The sequence below is a fragment of the Pseudophryne corroboree genome, chromosome 4 (assembly GCF_028390025.1).
Source record: "Pseudophryne corroboree isolate aPseCor3 chromosome 4, aPseCor3.hap2, whole genome shotgun sequence".
NCBI lineage: Eukaryota > Metazoa > Chordata > Amphibia > Anura > Myobatrachidae > Pseudophryne > Pseudophryne corroboree.
In genome coordinates, this window is record NC_086447.1 from 368181077 (window position 1) to 368204070 (window position 22994).

General features: G+C 44.9%; 1 protein-coding gene and 1 pseudogene across 1 annotated transcript in view; both read right to left on the reverse strand.

Moving 5' to 3' along the window:
- LRCH3 (leucine rich repeats and calponin homology domain containing 3) overlaps positions 1-22994 on the reverse strand; it is a 318072-nt gene that overhangs the window by 69800 nt on the left and 225278 nt on the right. Inside the window, exons 16-17 of the mRNA XM_063916572.1 lie at positions 8714-8762; positions 6706-6807 (exon numbers count right to left, since the gene is read on the reverse strand). Of these exons, the coding sequence (XP_063772642.1) occupies positions 6706-6807; positions 8714-8762 (151 nt within the window). The remainder of the gene's footprint in view (positions 1-6705; positions 6808-8713; positions 8763-22994) is intronic.
- On the reverse strand, positions 16656-16774 carry LOC134912658 (5S ribosomal RNA; annotated as a pseudogene).

Consider the following 22994-nt stretch of genomic DNA (forward strand, 5'->3'; position numbering starts at 1 on the left):
GTTTCCCTATGGTACACAAAGACCCTGTTGCAGAAATTATTCTTAGCTAGAGTGGCAGCAGCTGCGACGAAAACCATTCTTTCCCAGTGGCTCTCCACTGAGGTTCCCAGTATGTCTCTGTTTCCTAGGTCATACCTTTCCCACATGTACTGGACCAAAATGTACATAAAGGTAAAGCTGGACCTTTTTTTTTCTTCTATTTGGCTCCCTTATATTCACATGCCATCTCCTCAGGTCAAGTTGATTCCCTCAAGACATCAATCTAATTAACCGCATGGTACATCATAGAAGCGTTAACAGGTATTTCCCCATTTTTACCGCTTTCTCATGGTGTACCCTTTTTCTTGTGCTCCCCACTCTCCTTGTCAATAATTGAGAATTAATTTTTGAAAGGATGATTTTATACCTCTTTTTAAATAATGTATGACATGTTATTATATTGTTCTACTTCAATGTGCTTGATGTTAAGAGTTTATTTGACTATATATGTTAACAACTGTATGTAATGTCAAAATAAGAATTTACTCACCGGTAATTCTATTTCTCGTAGTCCGTAGTGGATGCTGGGGACTCCGTAAGGACCATGGGGAATAGCGGCTCCGCAGGAAACTGGGCAAATCTAAAGAAAGATTTAGGACTATCTGGTGTGCACTGGCTCCTCCCCCTATGACCCTCCTCCAGACCTCAGTTAAGATACTGTGCCCGGAAGAGCTGACACAATAAGGAAGGATTTTGAATCCCGGGTAAGACTCTTACCAGCCACACCAATCACACCGTACAACTCGTGATAATAACCCAGTTAACAGTATGATAACAATGGAGCCTCTGAACAGATGGCTCCCAACAATAACCCGATTAGTTAACAATAACTATTTACAAGTATTGCAGACAATCCGCACTTGGGATGGGCGCCCAGCATCCACTACGGACTACGAGAAATAGAATTACCGGTGAGTAAATTCTTATTTTCTCCGACGTCCTAGTGGATGCTGGGGACTCCGTAAGGACCATGGGGATTATACCAAAGCTCCCAAACGGGCGGGAGAGTGCGGATGACTCTGCAGCACCGAATGAGCAAACTCAAGGTCCTCCTCAGCCAGGGTATCAAATTTGTAAAACTTAGCAAAAGTGTTAGACCCTGACCAAGTAGCCGCTCGGCAAAGTTGCAGTGCCAAGACCCCTCGGGCAGCCGCCCAAGATGAGCCCACCTTCCTTGTGGAATGAGCTTTTACAGATTTAGGCTGCGGTAGTCCTACTGCAGAATGCGCAAGCTGAATAGTGCTATAAATCCAGTGCGCAATAGTCTGCTTAGAAGCAGGAGCACCCAGCTTGTTGGGTGCATACAGGATAAACAGCGAGTCAGTTTTCCTGACACTAGCCGTCCTGGAAACAAAAATTTTCAGGACCCTGACTACGTCCAGTATCTTGGAATCCTCCAAGTCCCTAGTAGCCGCAGGCACCACAATAGGTTGGTTCAAGTGAAAAGCTGATACCACCTTCGGGAGAAACTGAGGACGAGTCCTCAACTCTGCCCTATCCATATGGAAAATCAGATAAGGGCTTTTACAAGACAAAGCCGCCAATTCTGATACACGCCTGGCCGAAGCCAGGGCCAACAGCATGACCACTTTCCACGTGAGATATTTTAAATCCACGGTTTTAAGTGGCTCAAACCAATGTGATTTCAGGAACTCCAAAACCACATTGAGATCCCAAGGTGCCACTGGGGGCACAAAAGGAGGCTGAATATGCAAAAATCCTTTGACAAATGTCTGAACTTCAGGCAGTGAAGCCAGTTCTTTCTGGAAGAAAATCGATAGAGCCAAAATCTGGACCTTAATGAACCCCAATTTGAGGCCCAACGTCACCCCTGCTTGCAGGAAATGCAGGAATCGACCCAGTTGAAATTCCTCCGTTGGGGCTTTCCTGGCCTCACACCAAGCAACATATTTCCGCCAAATGCGGTGATAATGTTTTGCAGTGACATCCTTCCTGGCTTTGATCAGGGTAGGGATGACTTCCTCCGGAATGCCTTTTTCCTTCAGGATCCGGTGTTCAACCGCCATGCCGTCAAACGCAGCCGCGGTAACTCTTGGAACATTCAGGGCCCCTGCTGCAGCAGGTCCCGCCTTAGCCGAAGAGGCCATGGGTCCTCTGAAAGCATCTCTTGAAGTTCCGGGTACCAAGCCCTTCTTGGCCAATCCGGAACCACGAGTATAGTTCTCACTCCTCCCCTTCGTATTATTCTCAGTACCTTGGGAATGAGAGGCAGAGGAGGAAACACATAAACCGACTGGTACACCCACGGTGTTACTAGAGCGTCCACCGCGATCGCCTGAGGGTCCCTTGACCTGGCGCAATATCTTTTTAGCTTTTTGTTGAGGCGGGACGCCATCATGTCCACCTGTGGTCTTTCCCAACGGTTTACCAGCATTTGGAAGACTTCTGGATGAAGTCCCCATTATCCCGGGTGGAGGTCGTGCCTGCTGAGGAAGTCTGCTTCCCAGTTGTCCACTCCCGGAATGAACACTGCTGCCAGTGCTAACACGTGATTTTCCGCCCATCGGAGAATCCTTGTGGCTTCTGCCATTGCCCTCCTGCTTCTTGTGCCGCCCTGTCTGTTTACATGGGCGACCGCCGTGATGTTGTCTGATTGGATCAGTACCGGCTGGTTTTGAAGCAGGGGTCTTGCTTGGCTGATGGCATTGTAAATGGCTCTTAGCTCCAGAATATTTATGTGAAGTGAAATCTCCTGATTTGACCACAGTCCCTGGAAATTTCTTCCTCGTGTGACCGCTCCCCAGCCCCGAAGGCTGGCATCCGTGGTCACCAGGACCCAGTCCTGTATTCAGAATCTGCGGCCCTCTAGGAGATGAGTCCTCTGCAGCCACCACAGTAGTGACACCCTGGTCCTTGCTGACAGGGTTATCCGCTGCTGCATCTGGAGATGCGACCCGGACCATTTGTCCAACAGGTCCCACTGGAAAATTCTTGCATGGAACCTTCCGAATGAAATTGCTTCGTACGAAGCTACCATTTTTCCCAGGACTCGCGTGCATTGATGTACCGACACCTGTCCCGGTTTTAGGAGGTTTCTGACTAGAGATGACAACTCCTCGGCTTTTTCCACTGGAAGAAACACTTTTTTCTGGTCTGTGTCCAGAATCATTCCCAGGAACAGAAGACGTGTCGTCAGGACCAGCTGTGACTTTGGGATATTGAGAATCCAGCCGTGCTGCTGCAGCACTTCCCGAGAAAGTGCTACCCCCACTACCAACTGTTCCTTGGACCTCGCCTTTATCAGGAGATCGTCCAAGTACGGGATAATTAAAACCCCCTTCTTCCGAAGGAGTATCATCATTTCAGCCATTACCTTGGTAAAGACCCTCGGTGCCGTGGATAACCCAAACAGCAGCGTCTGGAACCGATAGTGACAGTCCTGTACCACAAACCTGAGGTACTCCTGGTGAGGAGGGTAAATGGGGACATGCAGGTAGGCATCCTTGATGTCCAGGGAGACCATGTAATCCCCCTCGTCCAGGCTCGCAATAACCGCCCTGAGCGATTCCATCTTGAACTTGAATCTTTTGATATAAGTGTTCAAGGATTTTAAATTTAAGATGGGTCTCACCGAACCGTCCGGTTTCGGTACCACAAACATTGTGGAATAGTAACCCTTTCCTTGTTGAAGGAGGGGTACCTTGACAATCACTTGCTGTGAATATAGTTTTTGGATAGCCACCAACACTGCCTCCCTGGCAGAGGGAGTTGCTGGTAAGGCAGATTTTAGGAAACGGCGGGGGGGAGACGTCTCGAATTCCAGCCTGTACCCCTGAGATACTACTTGAAGGATCCAGGGATCCACCTGTGAGAGAGCCCACTGTGCGCTGAAATCTCTGAGACGGGCCCCTACCGTCCCCGGGTCCGCCTGTGGAGCCCCAGCGTCATGCTGTGGACTTACCGGACGCGGGGGAGGACTTCTGCTCTTAGGAACTGGCTGTATGCTGCAATTTTTTCCCTCTACCTTTGCCTCTCGGCAGAAAGTATGCGCCTCGAGCCCTCTTGTGTTTATGGGGCCGAAAGGACTGTACTTGATAATACGGTGCTTTCTTTTGCTGTGGGGTAGCCTGTGGCAAAAATGTCGATTTCCCAGCCGTAGCTGTGGAAACGAGGTCTGAAAGACCATCCCCAAACAGTTCCACCCCTCTGTAAGGCAACACTTCCATGTGACTTTTTGAATCGGCATCACCTGACCACTGCCGAGTCCATAACCCCCTTCTGGCGGCGATGGACATTGCGCTTATTTTTGATGCCAGCCGGCAAATATCCCTCTGTGCATCACGCATGTATAAGACAGCGTCTTTTATATGCTCTATTGTCAGCAAAATATTGTCCCTATCCATAGTATCAATATTATCCGACAGGGAATCTGACCACGCAGCAGCAGCACTGCACATCCATGCCGATGCAATCGCTGGTCGCAATATAATGCCCGTGTGTGTATATATAGTTTTTAGGGTAGCCTCCTGCTTTCTATCAGCAGGTTCCTTCAGGGCGGCCGTATCCGGAGACGGTAGCGCCACCTTTTTTGATAAACGTGTAAGCGCTTTATCTACCCTAGGGGGTATTTCCCAACGTGACCTATCCTCTGGCGGGAAAGGGTACGCTGCCAATAACCGTTTAGAAATTATCAATTTCTTATCGGGGGAAGTCCACGTTTCCTCACACACCTCATTTAATTCCTCAGATGCAGGAAAAACTACTGGTAGTTTTTTCTCACCAAACATAATACCCTTTTTTGTGGTACCTGGGGTACTATCAGAAATGTGTAATACATTTTTCATTGCCTCAATCATGTAACGGGTGGTCCTATTGGAAGGTACACTAGTCTCATCGTCGTCGACACTGGAGTCGGTATCCGTGTCAACATCTGTGTCTGCCATCTGAGGTAGCGGGCGTTTTAGAGCCCCTGATGACATTTGAGACGCTTCGACAGGCACAAGCTGAGTAGCCGGCTGTCCTATGTCGTCAAACCTTTTATGTAAGGAGCTGACACTGTCACGTAATTCCTTCCATAAGTCCATCCACACAGGTGTCGACCCCGCAGGGGGTGACATCACATTCACAGGCATTTGCTCTGCCTCCACATCATTATCCTCATCATACATGTCGACACAGCAGTACCGACACACAGCACACACACAGGAAATGCTCTGACAGAGGACAGGACCCCACAAAGCCCTTTGGGGAGACAGAGGGAGAGTATGCCAGCACACACCAGAGCGCTATATAACAGAGGGATATCACTATACAGAGTGTTTTCCCTTATAGCTGCTTGTATTATCTATACTGCGCCTAAATTTATTGCCCCCCTCTCTCTTTTTTACCCTTTCTGTAGTGCAGGACTGCAGGGGAGAGCCAGGGAGCGATCCTTCCAGCGGAGCTGTGAGGGAAAATGGCGCCAGTGTGCTGAGGGAGATGGCCCCGCCCCTTTTTCGGCGGGCTTTCTCCCGCTGTTTGTGTAACTCTGGCAGGGGTAATTTACACCTATATAGCCTCTGGGGCTATATATGGTGTCAGTTTTGCCAGCCAAGGTGTTAATATTGCTGCTCAGGGCGCCCCCCCCCAGCGCCCTGCACCCATCAGTGACCGGAGTGTGTGGTGTGCATGAGGAGCAATGGCGCACAGCTGCAGTGCTGTGCGCTACCTTGGAGAAGACAGAAGTCTTCAGCCGCCGATTTTCCGGACACTTCTTGCTTCTGGCTCTGTAAGTGGGACGGCGGCGCGGCTCCGGGACCGGACGACGAGGTCGGGTCCTGTGTGCGATCCCTCTAGAGCTAATGGTGTCCAGTAGCCTAAGAAGCCCAAGCTACCACCAGTTAGGTAGGTTCGCTTCTTCTCCCCTTAGTCCCTCGTTGCAGTGAGCCTGTTGCCAGCAGGTCTCACTGTAAAATAAAAAACCTAAACTATACTTTCTTTCTAGGAGATCAGGAGAGCCCCTAGTGTGCATCCAGCTCGGCCGGGCACAGAAATCTAACTGAGGTCTGGAGGAGGGTCATAGGGGGAGGAGCCAGTGCACACCAGATAGTCCTAAATCTTTCTTTAGATGTGCCCAGTCTCCTGCGGAGCCGCTATTCCCCATGGTCCTTACGGAGTCCCCAGCATCCACTAGGACGTCAGAGAAAATATATTAAAGAAACAATCTAATGGAGTTCTGTGTTCATTAGCATTAAATTACCCTTTACTGTATCACGGCTCTGAGAATTAATGAATGAGTTTCAAATATTCCCTTCAAATGAGTTCAACTTACTCATAACAAGCAATGATTTAGCACGTGTGTCCTAAATAAGACCCAGCACAGCTTTGACAAGTTCTCCCTTCAAGATGCTGAATGTATTGAAAATCACTGCACGATTACAGCTAACGTATTACCCATTACTTCAGTGCCACCAAAAGAAAAAAGACACTTTAACATAACTGGTTTTACATCGCAGTATTCTGTCCAGTTCTGGCGAAATCTCCATGAGACAGTTTTAAGTAAAACAATAAAAAACCAGGCTACTGAAATAGTGCAACAAATATGTAGCAAATGTTTGTGGCATGGGTACCAGCTGTAAATAACTGCATGTACAAGAGGCCAAGAGGCCAAGTTTAATTCTAAATTACAGCTGTAAGCGCTTTGGTGATAAGAGTTCTGTCACTTACTTCTCTTTACTTCTTCCCGAACTGCAGCTCTAAACAAGAAACTTTCTGGCCGCTGAGGAGAGCAGCGATATGAGTTGACAGACGCTGGCGAGGACAAATGTACTGAAAAAGTCAGATGCAGGCAGAATTTGAAGGCAATAAAAGTAATGAAATGCAAAATGAAAAAAAAAAAAAAAATAGCTAAAGGTTATGGATTCTGAAAACATCTCCGTCATTTCAAGTCACCACAAAGTGAAAAGTAGTTGTGAGAATATATATATATATATATATATATATATATATGTATATATATATATATATATGTATATATATATATATATATATATATATAAAATTCTCTCTCTCTCTCTATATATATATATATATATATATATATATATATATATATATATATATATATATATTTTGGCCACAAGAAAACTGGTTGCTTTAAATGCACATGTGTGACCTGTCAATTTCTCCTGATTGTTTGCCCATGCGGCCTCAGTTATATTGGTAAGACAGAATCAAAATTTAAAGAACGCATGGGTAACCACAGGGCAGCCATCCGAGCAGCAATCACATCGGGCTCTGGTGAACAACCAGTAGCTCGTCATTTTGCGGAAAAAAAAACACACACTGTCTAGCCTGAGGTATCGTATGATAGATACCATTTTACCTAATGTACGAGGTGGCAACAGATCGTTAAAATTATTACGTCTGGAGGCTAGATGGATACATAGGTTAAATGTATTATCCCCAAAGGGGTTAAATGAATGTATTACATATTCTAATCTACGATAAAAATATTTGTCAGGTTATATCAGTATGGAGATAATTGTTGTTTTTGAGTGTACATATGTGGGATATTAACAGCTTTTCATATTCGTCTTTTAGATGATCTAATCTTCTATTCTTGATTTCTGACAAGTATCGTTTGGATAATTATTTGCAGAACGGTTAACTTGATACAGCTGGAAGCTTCCTTCTGATTGACAGTAATAAGCAATGGTGTGACAATCTATATCGAGTTATAACAGTTTGCATTATGAAGATTGCCATGGTTTATATTGTTAGCATTAATTGATACGTTCTCATTATAATAACAGCAACAAACTTTATGGAATATTCACTGTATATCGGGTTTCGTACTCGGATAAAGTTATATTCATTTCTCTTATATTGCGCTCATATCTATGCAGTGTAGCTTCTTAAGTCTGCTTAACAATACACCCTCCCTTTTTAAAAAAATATATGTTTTGCACTAAAGGTGTTTAGTGAAGGTTTTTTATATATACTTTTTATAAATGTTAGTCAATTATATTTACACGTGATGGCTGACAAGTTTACTCGGGCAGTTACCATGACAACTAACTACACTGAGGTCATAGAGATCGATGTCAGAATAATTCACACACCGGTGTTTGGGGTGATTTTCCCACGTGAGGTATGCCTTTTCCTTATGTGGTATATGTCTATATAAATGTGTTGTATGTATTGTTGTATTACTTCCTGATGACAATTTGACAAATAAATTGAAACGTTGAAGCAAGAAGGACTGATGTCCGTTTATTTCTGAGATCTGCATGAGTGCCGCACCATGGAATGGTTATATATATATATATATATATATATATATATATATATATATATATATATATATATATATATATATATTTATTTTACACACTTGTCACCGCTTGGCTATAAGAGGTACATAATGTCTATACCTAGTGACAACTATTCATTAAGAGCCTTTTTTCCTGAGCTTGCTACAAGTGAGGCATGCGGGCCATCAATGATGTAACACAACTGGGAAATAACATTAACCAGAAACCCTGAAATGTATGATCCCAGTGGGGATCAGGCAAGAAGCAGATCAGGTCACTGAACTCTATCAGCATTAGATTCAGAGTAATCTAGATGCATTCTAGAATTAACAATCACTCTAAATTAACATGTGAAACCAAAACAGAGAACACTGCTGTGGCAAAAGTGCAACAAATGATAAACACTATTATTTACTTACTTGTCTGAGAAGTGGGCGATACAGGAGTCAACGATGATCTCTCATCACTCTGAAAACAAAAACACAATCAAATGTAAAGTTAAAATATGCTCAAATGAAGAAGCACTGGAGCCCAATCCACCAATCCCTACAACCACAGACAAGACAAACAAAAATAAGTCACAGAAAACAAAAATAACAAAATGGAGCCTATAGTGATATATTTCCTATGTGTCATTAGTATAAAGTACTGTATATGCACATAGCAGCTGTTATGTAAATACACTACACAGATAAACTGTGACCTCTAAATCCAATGTGGAATGGCCAAGGCAATTAGACTTTTTGGGATGCGTTCAGCATTTTGGCTGTCGGGGTGCCGGCAGTCATGTGACAGACGCTGGAATCCATATACCACTCCGGAGACTGGCGCTGGATCATCAACAGCCTGAAGGTGAGTATTGGGTTCAGCATTAGGGTTAGGGCTAGACACTAGGGGGAGTTGTTAGCCCTAGCCGCCACCCCCCCAAGGGTTAGCCATACCCGACATCCCTGGAGGGTTAGGGTACGAGATGGGAGTAGAAATATTTACCCCTCCGATGTCGGGATCTTCAGTGCAGCAGCCGGTCATGTGACCTATAGCATCCCGACCATCATTTACTATGTATTCCAACCTTACATATATTCAGTACAATATTTACAATGCACAAACATACACAGATACTTTAAATAAACACAAAAATGAGTACTGTAAAAGTTGCAGAACTATGAAGTGTTTCTAATGAATACGGGCAGGGAGCATCATAATTTGGAAATACACCAAATGAGAAATTTAGATGAAAAACCTAACCAAGACACCAGCAGCCAGCATGCTATAGTCACCTGTATGTGGCTTCCCGGCCTCCTTTTAATGGTATTGGTGTTATAATCAATCTCAAAGACAAAGTGCGGCTCAAAGCCATTCTGCCAACAGCAACAGGAAGGAGAGAGAAAGAAGAGAAGGAAAGATGGAGACAGTGCAGCTAAGATTGCAGGGTAGAAATCCATAAAAGTGAAGGAAGCACACACCAGCACAAATCTCCCCCAAGTCCTTGATTCTCAGGACACCCAGTTGCTCTTGCTTTACAACTGCATCACAGGTCAGCAGCCATGTGCATGCAAAGGTTATCAGTGCTAATAGCAAATCACAGAACCAACACTGCACCCAATAAAATAACAGCAAATTAAAAGCAGCAACAGATCTTGTATGTTTTCAGAATTAAACTAAAGGTGCGTACACACTGGGCGACATATTGGCCATTCAGTACTGAACGGCTGATACATCGCTGGTCCGTCTGCCAGTGTGTATGAGCGATATGTCTGAACGCGGTCGTTCACAGACATATCGCCTCGGCCCTGCATCACAGCCGACAGCCAATATATCCAACAATATATTGGCATGTCGTGCTGTGTGTACGGGCGGTCAGCCGACCGCCCGTATACATGCTGCAGATGCAGGTGGTGATTGACAGCACAACTGGGCGGGCGCATGTAAATGCCCGCCCAGTTTGTGACGTCAGTCCCGATGGATCAGGCAGTGTGTATGCACAACACACTGCCAGGTCCGTCTGTAGATATATCTGCAGATCAACAGATCTGCAGATATATCTTCAAGTGTGTATCCTGCATAACAGAAACCATAATAAAAGTAATTGTGTACAAAAAATAAAAATACAAACAGCCACAAAGACACTGGGGACTAACTGTATATTCTAGAACCTGTATTAAGTATTAATATATTTTATTTCTCAATGGCAATGTTGCAGTACACAGCCATAGTTTAGTATATTACATCAACCCTGTAGACTAAAGGTAAATGAACAAAGTCAACAAAGCTCTTCTACTACTAGTCATATTTTAAATGCTTCAATATGACCAAATGCTGCACTCATTATAATGCATGAAGTCACGGAAGAGATGTGTTTGCTTTAGGAATCAGGAGGTAATAGGAAGTGGGTTTATCCGTCGGGTTTCGTCCTGTCACACCTGCGTGTGCAGTATGACTTCATGGTGTGACAGGACAAAACGTGTTTGGTAAACCTACTTTCTATTAACTACTGTTGAAATAAATTTCACAGAGTTCTCTGTGAAAACGGTTTCCTTTGGACTTCAAAGTGAACGTCTCCACCCTGTGCAATGGGGGGGTCACACATTAGCACATTCTCCTGTACAGTTTTTGTTTATAGAATTGTGTGGTATTTTGAATAAATACTTGTTACAAAACATACTGCTCTATGTGGCTATTTCTCTTTACAGCCACATGAACCTCTATGAATACAGACACCTGATGAATACAAGACAAATAAGCTATAATGGGGGCGATGCAATTCAGCATGATATGGAGGTATTCAATTAATTTTGGCTTGGAAAACCCACCCTTTACATCCACAAGGTCCTGCTATACGAGTCCCATTTGATGATCCTATCATACAAGTCTTAGAAAAACACCTTTAAACCACAGATATGCGTGTTGTAAGTCTATATCTGGTATGCATATTTTATGTAAAACACACACACATATATATATATATATATATATATATATATATCTTTGCACACACAATACTTTGCAAATATTTTAGGCAGGTGTGGAAAAAAATGCTTTCACAAATAGAAGTGTTAATAGCTTATTTTTATAAATTGTCAAAATGCAAAGTGAATGAACAGAAGAGACATCTAAATCAAATCAATATCTGGTGTGACCACCCTTTGCCTTCAAAACAGCATACATTCTTATAGGTACATTTGCACACTTTGTCAAGGAACTCTGGGGGTAATTCTGAGTTGATCACAGCAGGAACTTTGTTAGCAGTTGGGCAAAACCATGTGCACTGCAGGGGAGGCAGATATAACATGTGCAGAAAGAGTTAGATTTGGGTGGGGTGTGTTCAATCTGCAATCTAAATTGCAGTGTAAAAATAAGGCAGCCAGTATTTACCCTGCACAGAAACAAAATAACCCAACCAAATCTATCTCTCTCTGCACATGTTATATCTGCCTCCCCTGCAGTGCACATGGTTTTGCCCATCTGCTAACAAAATTACTGCTGCGATCAACTTGGAATTACCCCCTTTGTCGGGAGGTTGTTCCAAATTTATTCTGCAGCAGGACAAGGACACCAAACATACAGCCAATGTCATTAAGAGCTATCTTCAGTGTGAAGAACAACAATGAGCCCTGATGGTATGACCCCCACAGTGCCCTGGTACAAACATTATCAAGTCTCCCTGGGATTACATGAAGAGACAGAAGGATTTGAGCAAGCCTACATCCACAGAAGATCTGTGGACAGATCTCCAAGATGTTTGGAACAACCTTCTTGCAGAGTTCCTTCAAAAACTATGTGCAAGTGTACCTAGTAGAAAGGATGCTGTTTTGAAGGCAAAGGGTGGTCACACCAAATATTGAATGGATTTAGATTTCTCTTGATCATTCACCTTGCATTTTGTTAATTTATAAAAACTATTACCACTTCTATTTTTTAAAGTATTCCTACTTTGCAGCATTGTTTCCACATCTGCCTAAAACTTTTGCACAGACATTGTATAATGTCTGTGCATGCGTGCGTCCAGATTAGATGAATCATTGCACGGCATTTCATTTGGAACTGTGTCCTGTTGGTTTGCTGATCTGGATAACGGGGCACTTTGTTTTATATACAGATGTGTCCTCATACATCTTGCCTCAACATGTCATGCAGAGGGAGATGCCTGGTATTAGTGAGCTGACAGGCTCAGTGCAACTGTGTCAGGCGTGTTTTTTCTGCGATATTGCATCTTATTCACAACGCTATGCAAATAAGAAACACAACTAGACTTTGCTGATTAAAATGAAATGCAGCATGACTATATTCTGTCTGTGGCTGCAGCTGTAACTGCATACAAAATGCTACATTAGTGTTTTCTAGGAAAACATGTATCGTAGCATTTCGTATGCAGATACAGCTGTGTCGCATACATAATATAGGCTTGCTGCATATAATTTTAATCACGCTTGTGCGTTGTATTCTCATCGTTTTGCAATTAAGACATTTTAATGGAATAAGTCGCATGACAAGACGCTTGGCGTTGTCAAGTGGCGTGACTAGAAGGGCTTTTTAACGTGCAGGGAGGCTAGATGTTAGTGGACTCATTCATACAGGGTGTTCCATAAGTAGTCGGTTAAAACTCAAGAATTAATAGAGATAGGTTACAATGAAGAACACCATTGTGTTTCTTATGAAATATATCACGACTGCCTTCCCAATAAAAAAAATATACGTTATGATAAGAACTTACCATTGATAACTGTATTTCTCCAAAGTCCACAGGTTCCACAGGATAACAATGGGATATGATGGAGCGACAGCATATATCCCCACCCACTGGCTCAGACAAATCAGTTGGATTCCAAAGCATCTAGGCAGGAGCATTATGTAGAGACCTAATCAGGCGAGAAGAACACACATGCACACCCTTCCGTACAAGAAGGAAGAGGTTAGTGAGTAGCAAGATCCTCAAATCAGGTGCGTCAGGTGGGATCCCTGTGGAATCTGTGGACTTAGGAGAAATACAGTTATCAACGTTAAATTCTTAGCATAACGTATATTTCTCCGGCAGGGTCCACAGGTTATCCACAGGATAACAATGGGTTTTCCCAAAGTAATTTTAGTGCTGGGGACGCTCCTAATTGGACAGGAGAACCTTACGCCCGAATTCAGCGTCATGAGAGGCAAAAGTATCCAAGCATAATGTCTAATGAATGTGTTAATGGAAGACGATGTGGCTGCCTTACATATCTGTTCTGCTTAAGCACCATGTTGTGCTGCCTATGAAGGACCTACCTTACGAGTAGAGTGAACAGAGACATTAGCCGGAACAGGGAGATCCGCTTGAGAGTATGCTTCTGAAATAGTCATTCGAAGCCCTCTAGCCAGCGTCTATTTAGCAGCAGGCCATCCTCTCTTGTGAATTCCGTAGAAAATGAATACAGAATCTGTCTTTCTGATGGCACTGGTGCGATCCACATAGATCCTTAATGCTCGGACTACGTCCCGCGATGCATCTCCTGCAGAAAGTCCCGATACCTGAAAAACCGGGAATACAAATTTCTTCATTAAGGTGGAATTTAGACACCACCTTCGGAAGATACCCAGACCTAGTTCTGAGAACTGCTTTATCTGGATAAAAAAAAATCAGAAAAGGAGAACATGACAGCGCTCCTAAATCTGACACTCTTCTAGCTGATGCCATAGTCAGTAGAAAGAGAACTTTAGCCGTCAACCATTTAAGATCCACTTTATTAAGTGGTTCAAACGGAGCAACTTGAAGGGCTTTGAGGACTAGACTTAAGTCCCAAGGCACTGTAGAAGGAACAAAAGGAGGTTGAATGCGCAGAATTCCCTGGAAAAAGTAAGCACATCCTGTAAATTGGCAATTTTCTTTTGGAACCATACAGTCAATGCTGATACTTGTACTCTCAAGGAAGCCACCTTAAAACCCTTATCCATTCCCGCTTGAAGGAAATCTAAGACCCTGGCAACTTGGAAAGATTTCGGGTCCATATATCTTTCACTGCCCAATGAATATAGGCCTGCCATATTCGGTGATAAATGCGAGCTGAGGAGGGTTTCCTCGCTCTGAGCATTGTTTGAATTACCTGTAGCGAGAATCCTCTTGAGTTCAGGATAGAGGTTTCAAGAGCCACGCCGTCAACGATAGTCGATTCAGATGCCTGTGATAACAAGGACCCTGCATTAGTAGATCTGGATGTTGAGGGAGCAGAAGTGGAGCATCCATCGACATTCTTTGCAGATCTGTGTACCCATGCCTTCTGGGCCAAGCCGGAGCTATTAGCATCACGGCACGCTTTGCTTCTTTTATTTTCCTCACCACCCTTGTAGCAGGATGATAGGAGGAAATAGAAACGCCAGATGAAAATCCCATTTCACTGACAAGGAATCCACAAAGATCGCTCCGGGATCCTTTGTTATTGCCACGTATGGGCACTTTGTTGTTCCGACGGGACGCCATGAGATCCATCTCTGGCAAACCCCACTTGTCTACCAGAGTCTGAAAGACTTCCGGGTGTAGAGCCCATTTGCTTGCTTGAATGGCGTGTCGACTGAGAAAGTCCACTTCCCAGTTTAGGACTCCTGGAACGAATACTGCGGAAAATGCTGGAAGATGGAGTTCTGCCCACTTTAGTATGTGACTTACCTCCTTCATTGCTGTTTGGCTGCGCGTTCCTCCCTGATGGATGAGGTACGCCCCTGCCGTTAAATTCCTTGAAGAGTGTCCTTTGCCTGAATCAGTGCCATGTATATGGCCCGAAGTTATAACAGGTTTATTGGCAGGCAACTTTCTTCTGTGGTACATTGTCCGTGGAACCATAATCCTCCGGACACTGCTCCCCAGCCCTGAAGACTGGCATCTGTTGTCAGGATCTCCCAACCTGATAGCCAAAAGGTTCTCCCTTTGTCTAGATGGGATGTCTGTAGCCACCAGGCTGATGACTTTCTTACCTTGCTTGAAAGTACCCTAGTCTGTTTCTTTATTGTCTGATGTATTCCATTCCATCTGGCCAGAATCAGACACTGCCGAGGTCTTGAATGGAATTGTGCATACTCCACTATGCCGAATGTTGACACCATCAAACCCATCAGTCGCATAGCTGCGTGGGTTGATATTGTTTGACTGTGTATCAACTCCTGAGTACTTGACTGTACCTTGGATATCTTGTTCCGATGTAATCAATTTTCTGCAGACTTGAATTCAGTACAGCCCCACAGTGAGCCATCCATTGTGACGGAACCCAATTTATGAACCACCCGTGCCTCTGCAGACAAGTCCTGTCTGTTGGAGATGGCACAGAAGCCTTTCCTGTGATTGTGCAAGGATAAAAAAAGGTGGTCGAGGTATGGCAATTTTCTTATCTCCTTCTTGCGGAGATAAGCTGCCATATTCACCATAACTTTGGTAAATACTCTGGGGGCTGTGGCTAACCTAAAGGGTAAGGTCTGGAACTGAAAATGTTGCTGGAAGAAGGTGAACCTTGAGATAACACTGATGGAACAGTGCTATAGGAACCTGTAGGTAAGCATCCTGACTATCCAGGGATACCATGTAATCTCCTGGCTCTATGCCAAAACTATGGAGCGCAATGTGTCCATGTGAACTGTGGTACCCAAACTTATCTGTTTAGGATTTTGAGAATGGGGTGATAGAATCCTTCTGAACCCAAACCCGGTTGGAGTAAAAAACCCTGTCCCTATTGTGCAGGGGTTACTGGAATGACTATTCCTGACAAAAGCAATTTCTGAACTGCTTCTTGCAAAACCCCTGTCCTTCGCCTCTACCCGAGACGGACTGGAACAGAAGAACCTTCGAGGAGGATGCTTCTTGAAGGGAGACCATAACCTAGAGATACCACTTCTTGCACCCATGCATCTGTTTGTAGACTGCTACCAGATCTGTGCAAACTGAAGAAGTCTGCCCCCTATCCTGGGATCCCCCAGAAGGTGGCCCGCACCATCATTCTGATGGCTTATCCTCTGGTTTGGAAGCTGGCCCTCTGGTTGCCTTTGCTTCTTTGCCTTACCAAACTTATTGTATTGGGGCTGTTTCGTTCCTTTATGACCGACAAGGCCGAAAACCAGACCACTAGGTTTGGGGTTATATGTGGAAGGAAACGTGACCTTCTTAGAGTCCGTTCTGACTCCAGAATATCTGTTAACTCCTTAACAAACAGAAACTTCCAGCCAAAGGCAAAGTTTCCAGAACCTTCTTTGATTCTGAATCAGCTTTCCATGTATGTAAGCAAAACTGCTCTGCGAGCAGCTATTGTTAATGCTGATGCCCTAGAACATTAGTGTCCATAGGAGATATAGGGATTCTTGCTCCTTTACAGGTGCTGAAAACCTGTCTTCCATTACCTCAGCCCAGTGTACCTACAGCACTTGGTATTCCAAGGTGGTGTCTCATCCAAGAACTAACCAGGCCCAACACTGCTTAGCTTCCAAGATCTAGTGAGATTGGACCTATCCAGTGTGGTGTGGCTGTAGATTTCCAGGTGAAGTCATGGCTGGCCTTATGACTGCCCCAGACAGAGACAATATGGTTTTCAAAAAACCCTCCCTCTTTTGTAGTTGACGGCAAAGGCCATATAGATTTTCGCACTATCAAATGATATGCTTATCTACTTTAGGAGGCACTTCCCATTTGTAAACAGTCCCCAGCTGGAAAAGTATATTTGGAATTTCATTTACTGGGAACCTATATTCTTTATTGGGTATAGCCCAAACCTTTTCCATGATTTCCATCGCTGCTGGGGTCCCCAATGAGGCGGCCCTATTTTTGGGACGTTTAAACATGAGGTACCTTATTTTTAACACAGGCTCTGCTGAATCCTCTAAGGACAGAAAGGCCATTACTGCTCTTCATTATTTCAGCTACATTTACTGAGCTGATACCTTCTACCTGTTCTTTGTATGCCGAAGTAGAGTATATAGAGCTTTCATTGTCTGCTGAATCATCATGTGTAGCCTGTGCAGTTGATGATTTATTTACACTCGGTTTATCATCTTGATTTATTGGAGAAGCTGTTGGGGATACCGTAGGTAGAGAGCTGCATGTATGGGTTAATAAGTGAACCCTATTCCTGGTATCGCAGCTGTAGGAATTAACCTTTCAGCTAACTGGACAAGGTCTGTGCAAACATCGCCCAAGGGGGATCTATCTATACTTGACGTAGATCAGGGATCTGCCTTGTATTATGTTGAAAAGCAAACCATTTTACACAAACCATCCTGTACCAGATCAGAGGATAATACAGTTTTTGCAAGACAACATGATACGAGTGTTGGTGTTACTGTAAGTGAACTCTTGTCACCTTTGCCGCTCTTAGACATGATAAATAATGCAGCACTTTCACAGTGTACTACACAATTCGTGACTGTAACCACTTTACCATTCTAAAGTGATATCAATCTGACCCTTACCCATGCACCAGCATTGAAGATCAGAAGACCAACTGACAAACATAGATTAAAGTCAGTAATCACACTAGCAGTCAGTCACATGTTATATATTAGTCATATGAGCACATAATCAACTACACATTTTAAAGTATGTAGGAGTACATATTACTGAATTCTGTTTTATACAGATCTTAACGTATTCAGACGCAATGCAAAGAAAACCACAGTAATGTACACAGACTTATATGCAATAGGCACTTAAACTTAACTATTCATACTGATAAAGTAGATAGAAATTTAGTGCTGTATAACCCGTACTCAGTAGAGTGGGATACAGGGAGACTCACCTCCCTTCCAAGATCGATCAATACGTTAGCGAACGCTGAGTGGATCCAGACTGCCGCTCCGGGAACTTTTAGTGAACACAGACGCACTGTGCATACAGACGCCTGTATTGCGACCGGGTCTCCTCGCGGTAGCGCTTAGTGAACACAGACGCAACGGCCTATGTTGAGACCGAGACCCCTCGTGGAAGCGTCTGAGATGGAAGTGAGGCCGACGGAAACTGGTCATGAACTGGGGGCAGGGGCAACCAGTAGAGCGTCTAACTCCCCACCGCTGACATCAACCCTAGGGATCGCAGCCTCATACTATTCCTGTTGCCTTATGATCCCTAAGGCCTAGCGCTGGAGCACCTGTGGTGGCGGCGCATTAGCTACTGTTTGGTAGTCTCCTCCAATACAGTGCGGCTGTGTCCATATTCTCCGACTACGGGGAACCGATGCCTTACCTTCTCCCTGTGCTCCGGCCACAGCTTTGTAACGTCTGCTGGACCTGCTAGTATATCCGACACAGACACCCACTGAGACAGCACTGTACACATGGGTAAGCGTTGTTGAGACCTGGCGGAGAGTTGTTGGAGCGACTCTTTCCAGTATGCATATAAGACGCTGTTAAGAAAGATCGCTCAAAAACAAAGACTATAAAAATAAAATAAGAAAACTTAGAGCTGCCATTAGAACAGCAGCCCTCTGACCATGGCCCGGCTCCTGCCGCACCAAACAAAAAAACTGATTTGCCTAAGCCAGTGGGTGAGGATATATGGACGGGCCCGTTGCATCCTGGGAGGCCTGAAAGCTTGTGATCGTTTGGTGCAAATCCGCTGTCGCTCCATCATATCCCATTGTTATCCTGTGGATAACCTGTGGACCCTGCTGGAGAAAACGCAGATGGCCGGCAAACTGGTTACATACCCTAAAATGTTTTTCCTCACTCCCATACCATATGTGTAGACAGGGGATTATTATTTCCTTTCTATAAGGGTATTTCCACACTTATGGAACACTATGAAATATATAGAGATATAAAAAAAAAAAAAAACAACAACGCATTACCAGATAATAAAATTTTACTCACCGGTAAATCTATTTCTCGTAGTCCGTAGTGGATGCTGGGGACTCCGTAAGGACCATGGGGAATAGACGGGCTCCGCAGGAGACTGGGCACTCTAAGAAAGATTTAGTACTACTGGTGTGAACTGGCTCCTCCCTCTATGCCCCTCCTCCAGACCTCAGTTAAGGAAACTGTGCCCGGAAGAGCTGACATTACAAGGAAAGGATTTTGGAATCCAGGGTAAGACTCATACCAGCCACACCAATCACACCGTATAACTTGTGATAACATACCAAGTCAACAGTATGAACAACAACAGAGCATCAGACAACCTTGATGCAACCATAACATAACCCTTATTTAAGCAATAACTATATACAAGTATTGCAGAAGAAGTCCGCACTTGGGACGGGTGCCCAGCATCCACTACGGACTACGAGAAATAGATTTACCGATGAGTAAAATCTTATTTTCTCTAACGTCCTAGTGGATGCTGGGGACTCCGTAAGGACCATGGGGATTATACCAAAGCTCCCAAACGGGCGGGAGAGTGCGGATGACTCTGCAGCACCGAATGAGCAAACTCAAGGTCCTCCTCAGCCAGGGTATCAAACTTGTAGAACTTTGCAAAAGTGTTTGAACCCGACCAAGCAGCTGCTCGGCAAAGCTGTAATGCCGAGACCCCTCGGGCAGCCGCCCAAGAATAGCCCACCTTCCTTGTGGAATGGGCTTTTACTGATTTTGGAGGCGGCAAGCCAGCCGCAGAATGAGCCTGCTGAATCGTGTTACAGATCCAGCGAGCAATAGTTTGCTTTGAAGCAGGAGCACCCAGCTTGTTGGATGCATACAGGATAAACAGCGAGTCAGTTTTCCTGACTCCAGCCGTTCTGGCTACATAAATCTTCAAAGCCCTGACTACATCTAGTAACTTGGAATCCTCCAAGTCACGAGTAGCCGCAGGCACCACAATAGGTTGGTTCAAATGAAAAGATGACACCACCTTTGGCAGAAATTGCGGATGAGTCCGTAATTCTGCCCTGTCCATATGGAAAACCAGATAGGGGCTTTTACATGACAAAGCCGCCAATTCTGACACACGCCTAGGCGAAGCTAAGGCCAATAGCATGACCACCTTCCACGTGAGATATTTCAACACCACGGTCTTAAGCGGCTCAAACCAGTGAGATTTCAGGAAACTCAACACCATGTTAAGACCCCAAGGTGCCACTGGTGGCACAAAAGGGGGCTGAATATGCAGCACTCCCTTTACAAACGTCTGAACTTCAGGTAGAGAAGCTAGTTTTTTATGAAAGAAAATGGATAGGGCCGAAATCTGGACCTTAATGGACCCCAATTCTAGGCCCAAAGTCACTCCCGACTGTAGGAAGTGAAGGAAACGGCCCAGCTGGAATTCCTCTGTAGAGGCATTCCTGGCCTCACACCCAGCAACATATTTTCGCCGTATACGGTGATAATGTTTAGCCGTCACGTCCTTCCTAGCCCTTATCAGCGTAGGAATAACCTTATCCGGAATCCCTTTTTCTACTAGGATCCGGCGTTCAACCGCCATGCCGTCAAACGCAGCTGCGGTAAGTCTTGGAACATACAAGGTCCCTGCTGCAACAGATCCTGCCCTAGAGGCAGAGGCCATGGGTCCTCTGTGAGCATTTCTTGCAGCTCTGGATACCAAGTCCTTCTTGGCCAATCCGGAACAAATAAGAATTTACTTACCGATAATTCTATTTCTCATAGTCCGTAGTGGATGCTGGGACTCCGTCAGGACCATGGGGAATAGCGGGCTCCGCAGGAGACAGGGCACATCTAAAAAAGCTTTTAGGTCACATGGTGCGTACTGGCTCCTCCCCCTATGACCCTCCTCCAAGCCTCAGTTAGGTACTGTGCCCGGACGAGCGTACACAATAAGGAAGGATCTTGAATCCCGGGTAAGACTCATACCAGCCACACCAATCACACCGTACAACTTGTGATCTGAACCCAGTTAACAGTATGATAACACAAACGAAGTAGCCTCTGAACAGATGGCTCACAACAACAGTAATAACCCGATTTTTGTAACAATAACTATGTACAAGCATTGCAGACAATCCGCACTTGGGATGGGCGCCCAGCATCCACTACGGACTATGAGAAATAGAATTATCGGTAAGTAAATTCTTATTTTCTCTAACGTCCTAGTGGATGCTGGGACTCCGTCAGGACCATGGGGATTATACCAAAGCTCCCAAACGGGCGGGAGAGTGCGGATGACTCTGCAGCACCGAATGAGAGAACTCCAGGTCCTCTTTAGCCAGAGTATCAAATTTGTAAAATTTTACAAACGTGTTCTCCCCTGACCACGTAGCTGCTCGGCAAAGTTGTAATGCCGAGACTCCTCGGGCAGCCGCCCAGGATGAGCCCACTTTCCTTGTGGAATGGGCCTTTACAGATTTAGGCTGTGGCAGGCCTGCCACAGAATGTGCAAGTTGGATTGTACTACATATCCAACGTGCAATCGTCTGTTTAGACGCAGGAGCACCCAACTTGTTGGGTGCATACAATGTAAACAACGAGTCAGATTTTCTGACTCCAGCTGTCCTTGAAATATATATTTTTAATGCTCTGACAACGTCCAGTAACTTGGAGTCCTCCAAGTCGCTAGTAGCCGCAGGCACCACAATAGGCTGGTTCAAGTGAAATGCCGAAACCACCTTAGGGAGAAATTGAGGACGTGTCCTCAATTCTGCCCTGTCCGAATGGAATATCAGATATGGGCTTTTGTATGACAAAGCTGCCAACTCCGAAACTCTCCTGGCTGAAGCCAGGGCCAACAGCATGGTTACCTTCCATGTAAGGTATTTTAAATCTACCGATTTTAAAGGCTCAAACCAATGAGATTTGAGAAAATTTAGAACCACGTTCAAATCCCACGGTGCCACTGGAGGCACTATTGGGGGTTGTATATGTAGTACACCTTTGACAAAAGTTTGTACTTCAGGCACTGACGCCAATTCCTTCTGGAAGAAAATTGATAAGGCCGAAATTTGAACTTTAATGGACCCCAATTTGAGGCCCATAGACAATCCTGCTTGCAGGAAATGTAAGAATCGACCCAATTGAAATTCTTCCGTTGGAGCCTTCTTGGCCTCACACCACGCAACATATTTTCTCCAAATGCGGTGATAATGTTGTGCGGTCACTTCTTTCCTGGCTTTAATTAAAGTAGGAATAACTTCCTCAGGAATGCCCTTCTCTTTTAGAATCCGGCGTTCAACCGCCATGCCGTCAAACGCAGCCGCGGTAAGTCTTGGAACATACAAGGTCCCTGCTGAAGCAGATCCCTTCTTAGAGGTAGAGGCCACGGATCCTCCGTGAGCATCTCTTGAAGTTCCGGATACCAAGTTCTTCTTGGCTAGTCCGGAGCTACCAGTATTGTTCTTACTCCTCTTTTCCGTATAATTCTCAGTACCTTTGGTATGAGAGGCAGAGGAGGGAACACATACACTGACTGGTACACCCACGGTGTTACCAGAGCGTCCACAACTATTGCCTGAGGGTCTCTTGACCTGGCGCAATACCTGTCCAATTTTTTGTTGAGGCGAGACGCCATCATGTCCACCTTTGGTTTTTCCCAACGGTTCACAATCATGTGGAAAACTTCTGGATGAAGTCCCCACTCTCCCGGGTGAAGGTCGTGTCTGCTGAGGAAATCTGCTTCCCAGTTGTCCACTCCCGGGATGAACACTGCTGACAGTGCTACGACATGATTCTCCGCCCAGCGCAGAATCCTTGCAGCTTCTGCCATTGCACTCCTGCTTCTCGTGCCGCCTTGTCGGTTTACGTGGGCGACTGCCGTGATGTTGTCGGACTGGATCAACACCGGCTGACCCTGAAGCAGCGATTTTGCCAGGCTTAGAG